Genomic DNA, 12,510 nt, shown 5'->3' with positions numbered 1-12,510 from the left:
GTATGATGTCCTTGATATCATTCCACAACTCATCTGGTCTTCAGTCATTACTGTTCAACTTGTCACATCTATTCTTGAGACAGTCTCTAAATTCAGGTGGGATATACTCAAGGTTGTACTTTGGCTCTCGTGGACTTGTTCTAATTTTCTTCAGTTTCAACTTGAACTTGCATATGAGCAATTGATGGTCTGTTCTGCAGTTGACCCCTGGCCTTGTTCTGACTGATGATATTGAGCTTTTCTATTGTCTCTTTCCACAGATGAAGTTGATTTGATTCCTGTGTATTCCATCTAGTGAGGCCCACGTGTATAGCTGCCGTTTATGTTGTTGAAAAAGGTATTTGCCATGAAGAAGTCATTGATTTTGCAAAATTCTATCATTCAATCTACAGCATCATTTCTATCACCAAGGCCATATTTTCCAACTACCAATCCTTCTCTTTGTTTCCAACTTTCGCATTCCAATTACCAGTAATTATCAATGCACCTTGATTGCATGTTTGGTCAATTTCAGACTGCAGAAGTTTGTAAAAATCTCCAATTCATCTTTGGCCTTAGTAAGTGGTGCGTAAATTTGACTAATAGTCGTAGTAACTGGTGTTCCTTGTAGGTGTACGGATATTGTCCTATCACTGACAGCGTTGTACTTCAGGATAAATCTTGAAATATTCTTTTTGATGATGAATATGACACCATTCCTCTTCAATTTGTCATTCCTGGCACAGTAAACCGTACGGTTGTCTGATTCAAAATGGCCAATACCAGTCCATTTCAGCTTACTAATGCCTAGGATATTTGATGTTTATGCATTCCATTTCATTTTTAACCACTTCCAATTTTCCTAGATTCATACTCCATACATTCCATATTCTGATTATTAATGGATGTTTGTAGCTGTTTCTTCTCATTCTGAGTCATGTTGCCACATCAGCAGATGAAGGTCCTGAAAATGTGATTCTATCCACGTCATTAAGATTGACCCTACTTTGAGGAGGCAGCTCTTTCTCAGTTGTAGTTTGAGTATCTTCTGACTTGAGGGGCTCATCTTCTGGCACTATACCAGACAATGTTCCACTGTTATTCATAAGGTTTTCACTGGCTAATTTTTTTCAGAAGTAGACTTCCAGTTCCTTCTTCCTAGTCTCTCTTACACTGGAAGCTTAGCTGAAACCTGTACAACCTGGGTGACCCTGCTGGTATTTGAATAACAACGGCATAGCTTCCAGCATCACAGTAACACACAGCCCCCACAGTACGACCAACTGACAGATCATAGGGGTTTCTTTGTATAGGATCATGTAATCTGCGAATAGGAATAGTCTTACTTCTACTTTTCCAATTTACATACCCTTTATTTCCGTTTCTTGCCTTATTGCTCTGGCTAGGACTTCCAGTACAATATTGAATAAGAGTGATGATAATGGGCATCTTTGTCTTGTTTCTGTTCTCAAGTGGAATGCTTTCAATCTCTCTCTGTTGAGAATAACGTTGACTGTTGGTTTTACATATATGTCCTTAATTAAGTTGAAGAATTTCCTTTCTATTCCTATTTTGCTGAGAAATTTTATCAGGAAAGGTGTTGGATTTTATTAAATGCCTTTTCTGCATCAATTGAGATGATCATGTGATTATTTTCTTTATGTGGTGAATTATGTTGACTGATTTTCTAATGTTGAACCACCTTTGCCCGGTATTAATCCCTCCTGATCGTGATGTGTTATTTTCTTGATATGCTATTGAATTCTGTTGGTTAGACAGGTAAAGCCTTTAGACTGTACTTTGAGTTAGATTATTAGTTACTGGAAAGTTCTTTGCAGAGTGGTGATACGGACTTAAGTTTTTTAAAGATCACCCAGCTGCATTGAGGGGAATGGATTTTAGGGGTTTATGGTGGAGACTATGGCAACAGTTTAGGGGAGAGTTGCTGGTGCACTGGTCCAGCATAGTGAGATGTGGTGGGATTCAGAATGAACTTAGAAGGCAGAGGCAATAAAATTGCTGATTGGTTGGATATGGGTTGTGGGAAAGAGATAAAAAAGTCAAGGGCAATTCCAAGACCAGTGGAAGAATGGACTTGCAATTATTGAGATGGAATGGAGAGAGTGGATTTTACAAATATTCATCTGTGAGTTTCAGAGGGATAGTGGTTTTAAATTTGCACATAGGTAAGTGTAGATTTTTTTAAACCTATTATATTTATAAGAAATCAGGCTATTACCCATCCCATCCCAACAGACATTTCTCCTCTTTTTCTTACTAAGAGAACCTTGGTTTTGAATGGGGTGCTAATGGGTCTAGCCCCAAGAAATGGATTGCAATGGACTAAACCAATCATGGTAATCCTGTTTCCCACTTCTCTGACCCCCCTTGCAGCAAAACTGTGGTCAACCTACTGTTGCTAATTGCCATTGGGTTGATTCTGACTCATGGCAACCCCATGTATGTGGAGTAGACCTGCTCCATAGCGTTTTCAATGCTGTGACCTTTTGAAAGCAGATCATCAGGCCTGTCTTTGGAGGGTCCTCTGGGTAGGTTGGAATGTCCAGCATTTTGGTTAGTAGTGGAGCACTTATATCTTTGTACCATCCAGGGACTCCCTGAGGTCAACCAAGTTCTGGCTAAAGAAACTTAACTGGAGTCTGCCAGAGGAGCTTCTAGGAAAACTTCAGCTTTTCTTACAAAAGGAGAAAGACCCAGCCAATAGAGATTGTTCCCTTTCTTTCTTGCCTGAATCTGAAGCTGCAGCATCCATCTGGTAACAGTGAGGCAAAATGCAAGAGGGCGAATGCCCACATGCTAAGTATGGAGAAGTAGAAAGTTACAAAGACATTGGGTGTCTGGCCACTAATCATCTAAATCAGCACTGATAATTGTCTCTCCTGGATTTTTATAATATGTGAAAAATAAACTGCTATTTGTTTAAGCCACTTTAAATCAAGTTTTCTACCACCTGCAGCTAAATGAACTTCTAATAGTACAGTTATATATTCTTAGGAGGCACTTTTTAAACAAATAACAGCTTTATTGAGATATAATTCACATACCATGAAATTCACTTGTTAAAGTGTACAGGTCAGTGGTTTCTGTCATATTCACAGAGTTGTGCAATCATCACCACTAATTTCAGAACATTCTTCTCACTCCAAAAAGAAACCTCACACCCATAAGTGGTCACTCCCCACTCCTCCTCCGGCCCAGCTCCTGGCAACCACTAATCTACTTTCCGTCTTATAGGTTTTCCTATTAATTTCATATGAACGGAACCATAAAATATATCTCTTTTTACATCTGTCTTCTTTCACCTCGCATAACATTTTCAAAATCTACCTATGTTGTAACATGGCTGAGTAATATTCCATTGTACGGATATACTACATTATGTTTATCCATTCATTAGTTGATAGACATTTGAGTTGTTTCCACTTTTTGGCCAATGTAAATAAATAACATTGCTATGAGCATTCGTGTACAAGCTTTTGTGTACACATATGTTTTCATTTCTCTTGGGTATATACCAAGGAGTAAAACTGCTAGGTCAATGGCAATTTCATGTTTAACATTTTGAGGAACTGACAAACTGTTTTTCAAAGTGGCTATAGCATTTTACATTCCCACCATCAATGTATGAGGGTTCCCGTTTTTTTTTACATCCTTGCCAACACCAGTAATTATCTGACTTTTTTACTATAGCCATTCCAGTGGGTATGACCATCATCCTAGTGGGTACGACTGTCAAATTTGTCATACTGTGGTGTTACTATGAGGCTGGAAGCTATGCACCAGTATTTCACATACCAGCCGGGTCACCCATGGCGGACAGGATTCAGCGAAGCTTCCAGACTAAGACAGACTAGAAAGAATGGACTGGTAATTTACTTCTATATATTGTATGATACCAGTGCTGAAAGATGAGTCCCTCCAGGGTGGAAGAAAACATACCAACGATCATGAAGATGACACAGGACTGGGCAGCATTTTGTTCTATTATACATAAGGTCGCCATGTGTTAGAGCCGACTTGATGGCAACTAAAAAACAGTGGGTATGAAGTGCTGTGGTTTTGATTTGCATTTCCCTGATGACTAATAATGTTGAGCATCTTTTCGTGTGCTTATTGGCCATTAATAGATCTTCTTTGGAGGAACGTCTATTCAAATCTTTTGCCCATTTTTAAATTAGGTTCTTTATCATTTTATGGTTGATAGGAAGCACTGGAACATACATTTTATTTTATTTTTTTGAGTTGCATTACAACTTTGTGAGGTAGGTATTATCCACATGCCCATTTAGAGACAAGAAAACTGAGGTTCGAAGAGGTTCAGAGATTTGCCCAAAGTTGTTTAGTGTCACGTGGTACAGCAAGGTTTCAAATTTGTGACTCATTAACGTCAAAGGCTACACGTTCTTCTGCCACTTATGTTCAAACTGGACAAAGTTAATAAGAATTATTTAAAAATATCTTCATTTAGTGGATTAATTTTTAGCATTAGCACGTCAATCGTCTATAAAAAGATATCACAGAAAAAAAGACAATCAGGCTTAGCTTGAAAGTAATGATCTGCTGGTAAAATTCAGTGGCAAATGCACATAAAAAGGATCAAATAACAGCGCAATACCACAGGTATCTAGCAACTTTCCTGAGTTTTATATTATATGTTAAGAAAATCATGCTTTATTTTTGTTTTTAAAGGATTTCATAACATGCTAAAAAAGAGAGGGGAAAGAAGAAGAAAAAAAGTAGATAACCTACCCATAGGTGGTATACAGCATTGTCTTAAAGTAGATACAAGACAATGAAATTCTGGAAAGTATAGGGCTTCTTTCTATTGAGTTGGAGACTGGGCCCATGTTACACTGAGTTCATGGCTATACGCTAAGAAATACATAGAATTGGTTATTTCCTCCTTTTGGCAAGGTAGAATCACAGTATAAGTGATGATGAAATATTGCCCTTGGTTGTTGACTACATGTCTATTAAGTTATTATTGGCAGCAAATAATGATAATATCAAAAAAAGCTAATCTGAGTCTGTCAAAGGTGATGAAAAAATTTGGAGAGGAATAGTGGTGATGTTGAAAAACATGATGCACGTTACTGAATTGTACGTATAAAATATGTGAAGTGGCAATGTTTTGTTACATATATGTTCACCACAATTAAAACAATAAAGCTAATATAAATATTTTAGTTAGAATTTTGGCAGAAAGGTTAACTTGCCTCAAGTTCCTTGACCAGTCTGTTAGCTAGTTCAATAGTTTTGTTGGTTTGGTTCACCCCTTCTTGACACCGGACTTTCTCAGCTATTGCTTTTTCAAATGAAGCTGTGAGTTTTCGCAGATTTCGATCCAGATCCTGAATAAGAGTAGAAATTAACTTTTGAGTCACTTTTAGTTGAAATAAAAATATTACAATCATCTTAAAATATCTATTAGGGAAGAAGGAGAAGGATTTAGTGACAATGCATGCATCACTGCACATTCAACTGCCTAACGATTCACCATGTGGCCGTTTTCCTCCTTCCTTCTCTACTGGACAAGAGGGAGATAGCGATTAGGGTGAGTGGATGTGCCCTGCAGACTCAAACACATCTTCAGTGCACTGTGCTCCTTGGCTCTCTCACCTAAGACCCGTTCTCGGTGACAAATATTATTAATCACAAGGGTGATCTTTTGGTTCTCCCACCAACTGACTCTCTTCTTATTTCTCATTTGGTTTATAACTCAAGCAATGAAGAAGGGTGTTAATTACTGAGCCCCTTTAAGCCTCAGCATGTTGACCCAGCCCAGCCCATCGTATTTTCTCTCCTGGGAACATGGGATTGAAACTCAGAGGTCTTTAGCATCAAAAGACCTCTCATAATGTGTCCGTTTTGGAGGGCTTCATTTAGAGGGGAGCCAGTTTCCATCAGGGGCCCAGGAAAGTAAAGGAAACCAGCCTGGAGAAAGAGAAAGGATGAAGGGACATACAAAGAGACGCAAGATGAGAAGTCACAGCCCTAGAGAGACACAATGAAAAGTTCATGGTGGCTTGCAGTTTCCTGGATCTCTTTCCTCCAGAGCCCTCATCACACGTTTTCCCCACTGTTTCCATGAGTCATCCTTGCCTCCCTTTTGGCTTATGATATTTTGAATGGGTTTCTATTACTTAAAGCCAAAATGCCTTGACTAAGATATCAAATACTTGGGAGATGCTTCACTATAACATCTTGCTACCTGTAAGTTCTAACAACTCTGAACATGATTTATAACATTGTATTTGTGAATATATGCAAAGTTCCAAGAAACTTTATTAAGCAAACACAGAACATAACCTGTTCATAAATTAGAGACTGCCGATATTTCTGAGTCAGTTATTTCATCATTACTTAATTTACATTGTTAAAGCAATACCTTTTAATATACATGTGTCATGTTTAAGATTAACATGGATAATAAGATCAAATTTATGAGAATCATAAGAGATATTATGTATCGCTCGTTAGAAATGATTAAAATAAATAACATTCACAGGTATATTTTTGGGTTATCACAAATACTTATAACTTTATAAAACAGAAGCACATGTAAACTCTGTTATCAGATGGCTGGGTTTGTATTTAAACTCTTTCACCTGCTAAACAGTATCAAAGCTGGGCTGTTTACTAAACTGTCGATGTCTCAGATTTGTCATAAGGTTTTTATGAGAATTAAATTTGATGATACATATAAAAACACCTAGTACCATATAAGCCAGCGGGTCTCAAAATTTTTGGTCTCAGAACCCCTTTATGCTCTTAAAAATTATTGAGAACTTGAAAGGGTTTTGATTTATTCGGATAATATCTATCAACATTAATGGTATTGGAAATTTAAACAGAAATTTTAAAAAGATTTATCAGTTAATTTATTTAAAGATAATAATAATAAACCCATTAAACATTAACATAAATAATACATTTTAATGAAAAGTAACATTATCAAAATAAAAAGATGAGGAGTGAAATTGTTTAATTTTTTGCAAATCTCTTTAAAGTCTAATTTAACAGAAGACAGATTCTTATACTTGCATTTGCACTCAATCTGTTGTGATATCACATGTGAAAAAGGCAAATAATGTTTTATTATGATTATGATAATAGTTTTGACCTCATAAAACCCCTTGAAGGCATCTCAGAAACCCCCCAGGGGTTCCTGGGCCACACTTGTGAACCTCTGGTATAAACACTCAGTAAATGTTAGTGTTAACACTGAAAGTAATTTCCTTACAATTACTGAATTAAATAAATAGCTATAAACTGTTATCTTAACTTCAGAAATATTGTTGTGGTTGTTAGGTGCCGCTGAGTCAATTTTGACTCATAGCGGCCCCACATGACACAGTAGAACTGCCTCGTAGGGTTTTCTAGGCTGTAATCTAGCAGATTGCCACGTCTTTTTCCTGCAGAGCTGCTGAATTGGTTTGAACTGCCAACCTTACAGTTAGCAGCTGAGTGCTTAAATGTTATGCCACCAGGGCTCGCTCAAGATATATTATTGATCACTAATAGTTAAAATTATTATCAAGCTTATACAGTAAACCGTGTCACTTTTTCATAAAAATAGCCATTTTTTCATTCATCTAGAAAATTTTGAAAATAACTAGAAATCCTTTTTTCTAGCATAGATTCTTAAGGAGAGCAATTTGAAAGAAAAAGGGAGAAATAGAGAATCTTATGACTGAACAAAATTTCTTTAGAATTAGGAATCAGAATGATGTAATAGCTGCTTATATTTATATAGTTCTTTGTAGCTCATACAGTGCTCTCTTGCGTTTTATTTTGTTTGATTCACTCAAGCAGAGAAAGTATTATTGTTTTCCCTTTGCAGGTGAGGAAACTGAAGCACAGATGAGTTGATTTGCTGCAGTCCTACTATCTAGTATGTGACAATATAAGACCTAGAACACAAACCTTCTGACTCCTGGACCAATGTAATAGAATGTGTTTAACAAAACAGATGCCTGAAGAGCCACGACTGCTGAAGAGAGAGGAAACACTTCTGGGTTGGCCTGGTTAGATCACACATACTCTAGTACATGGTTATCTGTATCCAGCTTTGGGTTTAAAACGACTGGGTTCTAGTCCCTCTGCCTCTTACCAGCCAGGGGGCTCCAGGTTAATTATTCGATTTCTGTGAGCTTCAATTTTCTCACCTGTAAAATGGTTGGAAGTTCAAGTCCATTGAGAAGCAGCTGGGAAGAAAGGCCTGGTGATCTACTTCCAAAAAATTAGCCATTGAAAACCCAGTGGGGCACAATTCTACTCTGACACACATGGTGTTGCCATGAGTCAAAATGGACTTGACAACTGGTTTTTAAAATGAGACTAATGATAATAACATCTACCTCATAGGGGTGTTGTGGAATTAAATATGTGTTAACGCATGTAAAACACAGCACAGAGCATTCAGCAAGCACACGGTAAAAGCTGGCTCAGTGTTTAAGTACCACTGTAGCTTATTTCAAATGGAATACAAATTAATGTTTGGTTCACTTTTTATTTAGCTAAAATATAACTGATGTAGTGACCAATGTTTGGGTACAATTTGGTTTTGGCATGCAATTCTTAAAGGCAATAGTGAAAGTTTACCAGAATTAAGTAGCAGCTAAATTCGATGTAATCACCAACATCCTGGGCAAGCTGAAAGGTGACAGTCTGCTGCTTTCTTTCATAGCGGTATTTAGCTGTTGACTTGAACTTAAGCAGACTGACTCTGTTTTTTATGTGTTTAGAAGTTTGACAGGAATGCTAACATGAATCAAATAAATGTAAACTCATACTGTGCTTCTATATGTACTGGACAAAAATAGTTCAAAGCAAATGTAATTATCAAGCTGTTTTTACTCTAAAATAAACAAGAGGATAGGTTTCCAAAATATGTACTGGGGGTTCTTTATATTCTTGTCTCTTTCTTCTTATTTATGAACAATATTCAGTAGAAGAGACCGTTATTGCTATTTTCCTTTCTCACCACCCATTCTCTCCTCAGTCCATTTTAATCTGATTTTTGCTCCTATCATTTTTTTTCTTTTGTTCTCCTGTCCCATTTTACTGAACCAGATCTGGGAAAGACCACTAATGAATCTGTTTTTATTCTCTCAATTTACTAATTATCTCTTGTAAAAATAACAACAACAATAACTTAACAGCAATTATTGATCTTTTAGCAGGTGCCAGACACTATTCTAAGTACTTCATATGCGTTAATAATTTGATAAGCCCACTAAGCCTATGAGGGATTTCCCCGTTTTACAGACAAGGAAACCAAAAACAGAGAAGGTAACGCTGCACAGAGCCCATGCTATCCAGCTTCAGAGCCCATGCTCAGATTCACTGTGGTATCCAGCCACTTTAATATTTGTCCCAGGTGATGACTCTCTTCCTCGTAAGATTTCCTCCCTGCCTGGGCCCTGGTGGCACAGTGGTTAGGGGCTCAGCTACTAACCAAAAGGTCGGTGGTTCAGATCAACCAGCTGCTCCTTGGAAACCCTATAGGGCAGTTCTACTCTGTCCTGTAGGATCACTATGAGTCGGAATCGACTCGACAGCAACCGGTTGAGGCCTCTGTAACACCATTCACTCCTGTTCCTTAAAGTGTTAGCTATGATGATGACGATGAGGAGGAGGAGGGTGACAAAAATGTGCTAATGAGTTAGGATTTTACCATGTATTGGTGTCGATCAGATGGAAGATTTTGTACATTCAAGTGATAAGACATGATCAAATTAAAAAAGCCATTTGAAAGGGCAAGGGACTGGCATCAGGGAAATCATCTAGAAGGAGTCCCCAATTTAAAGGTGAAAGAAGTGGGAACAGAGATGAGACAGATACACAAAAAGTCTAGGCAGTGATTCTTCGAAGTGCAGTCTCCTGACCACCAGCAATGGAATCTCCTGAAGCTCTTATTTACAATTCAGATTCCTGAAACCCCAATTGAGACCTTCAGAATCAGAGTCTCTACTTATGAAATCTAGGAATCTGCATCTGATAAGCTCCTAGGGTGCGTTTTTCTGCATACTAAATGTGATAGCCTCTACTTTGGGAGATACATTTACTAGAACTTAGTGACTAGCTCTAAAAAGGAGCCCTGGTGGCATAGTGGTTAATCTCTCCGCTGCTAACAGAAAGGTTGGTGGTTCACACACACCAGCTGCTCCGCGGGGAAAAGATTTGGCAGTCTGCTTCAGTACAGATTACAGCTTTGGAAACCCTATGCGGCAGTTCTACTTGGTCTTATAGGGTTGCTATGAGTCAGACTCAACAGCAATGGGTTTGGATGGCAGTGACTAGCTCTAGGGTTTGAGAGATGTTGCCTATGTTTCTTACTTGGGCACTTGGGTACATGACAGGGTATAGTGGTAGCTGTGCTGTGTAAGTCTATATATGGGTAAATGGGTATAAATATATGGGTGTATAGGAAGTGTCATTAGCTAGACTCTGTTGCTTCATAGGAAATATGCTTGTAGTTCTATACTGAGAAAGAAATACTGTGATATACACCCCTATGGGGTGGGAACACAATGAACTAAATATACATAGAGTTAAGGTATAAAATGATTTAGATCAGTTTCCTTCATAAAGTTGGGAAGGGTAGTGGGTGTTGGGAGACAATTCTCCACAAGTCTCTTGTATTTGTTTCCATGCATCTTGTGAAGAAGCATCGACAGCTTTTGTTCCCACTATCTTTCCAAAAATATTTGCATAGCAAATAGGCTTAGAAGATAGAGATTGTGTCTCCCTTTGGGAAAGAAGGTAGATTTGTTTCCTTTGTAGAATTAAAAAGACAATCTCTTTCTCTGGGGAAAAGGTACGGCACTTTGGCTTACATCCCTCTTTATGAGTTTCCTAAGCTTAGGCTTCACAGCTGTGACACAAACCCATTGTGTGTGCAACATCTCCCTGATCCACTCTGCATCCTCCCATGGGACCGGGGGACAGGGGGAACTGGTGCAAACATGAAGCTTATGCTGCTTGCTGTGCCATGAGCAATAATGTCCTTTAGTCTCTGATCCACAAGTCTTGTGTCTTCTGCATCTATAAAACTGTACTAGGCTAACTTGTTATTTGCAAGTAGGGCAAAAATCTTGGTCCCTTCACAGTTCTTAACTTTGGGCTCACGGGAGAGCAGAGAGAACAAGTGGGGACAGGCCCTGGCTCCTTAGGTTCTAGAAGCAAATGAAATGAGGAAGGAGGGGCTCAGCCCAAGGAACTGAGCCCATCAGATATCCTAAACCAGTGGTTCTCAAGCTTGAGTACGCATCAGAGACACCTGGGCAGTTTGCTAAAACACAGATTCTTGGGCCTTACCTCTGAGTTTATGATTCAGTAGGTTTGGGTGGGGTTTGGAATTTTATTTCTAACAAGTTCCTAGGTGACACTGCTGCTGCTGCTGTCTGAATCACACTACATTAAAAAGACTGAATTTGGATTTTCTTTATGGTCATTCTTAGACTCTGTATGTTTGAAAGACATGATGGCATTCCTTTCACTCATTTCTCCCCCTTTTTTTTTTAACTCAATCTTCAATGGGAGACAGTCCGTTAGTCTGGCACTGAAGATATAGAATCAAAAGAACAAATACATAGAGACTAACACATTCAGTCTTTTAGTCTGAAACAGGAGATAAAAGAATAAATGTATAGAGACTAAGACATTGGTATAAATGAGTTTCCATCACAGCATAGGTGTTGCTATCAAGACACATCCCTGCTTTGCTAAGCTCTAGACAATAGGGTTGCTATGAGTCGGAACCGACTCAATGGCATACACCACCACCAAGAACAATAGACAACAAGAGGCTTCCGAACAGGAAGAAGCAAAACCCAAGGGGATGTGGGGGAGAGGCTGGAGGAAAGGAGTTAAAATCAACAAAAATTAAAATTTCACTTGGGCTCAGACCATTATCTGACTGTGCCAACAGACAGAAATTCTGCAAAGGTACCTTGTCCTTGGCATGACCAGCTACGTGGCCTTTATAAAGAATTCATCCTTAGTGGAAACGGCACTCAGAACTTCTGTTACATTGATAATTACTCTCTGGAAATCCATTTTTATAGAGGTATCGAGGGGACCTGTTCTTCAAAAATCCATTTCAATTATTATTCTGTCTTCCTTTTCACTGTGCTTGCAAACTTAGTTCTGAGGCTTATTGATATGTAAACCTCTGCTTATGTTGTGCGTCTTTGAGAACAACTGGCATGAACTATTCCATACGGCTGTGTCCGAAGGATTACTAGTTCAGCAACCAGAGAAAGCCTTAACTTCAGCATCACACGTGGTTGTCTTGAGCACCCTCATCACTTTCCCTATGAACATCACATTGCTTCTAATATTTACGTGAAGCCACTGACAATATATGACAGCATTTATCTAAAAGTTTTAGCCAGGTTGACCATGAGCATTTTTAACCAATAAATGAAAAGAAGTTTTTTTTTTATATTTTATTGTACTTCAGGTGAAGGCTTACAGAACAAATAGTTTCTCATGAAACAGTAG

The 12,510-nt window shown here is 38.3% G+C and overlaps 1 protein-coding gene across 1 annotated transcript in view; it reads right to left on the bottom strand.

Annotated features, from left to right (window-relative positions):
- The window catches only part of LOC101351062 (dynein heavy chain 11, axonemal), a 334,378-nt gene that overhangs the window by 107,428 nt on the left and 214,440 nt on the right, over window positions 1-12,510 (bottom strand). The window contains exon 56 of the mRNA XM_023732310.1: window positions 5,217-5,351. Within this exon, the coding sequence (XP_023588078.1) occupies window positions 5,217-5,351 (135 nt within the window). The remainder of the gene's footprint in view (window positions 1-5,216; window positions 5,352-12,510) is intronic.

The sequence above is a fragment of the Trichechus manatus genome, unplaced genomic scaffold, assembly GCF_000243295.1.
Source record: "Trichechus manatus latirostris isolate Lorelei unplaced genomic scaffold, TriManLat1.0 scaffold00050, whole genome shotgun sequence".
Classification (NCBI taxonomy): domain Eukaryota; kingdom Metazoa; phylum Chordata; class Mammalia; order Sirenia; family Trichechidae; genus Trichechus; species Trichechus manatus.
This window is presented reverse-complemented; position numbering and strand designations above follow the sequence as displayed.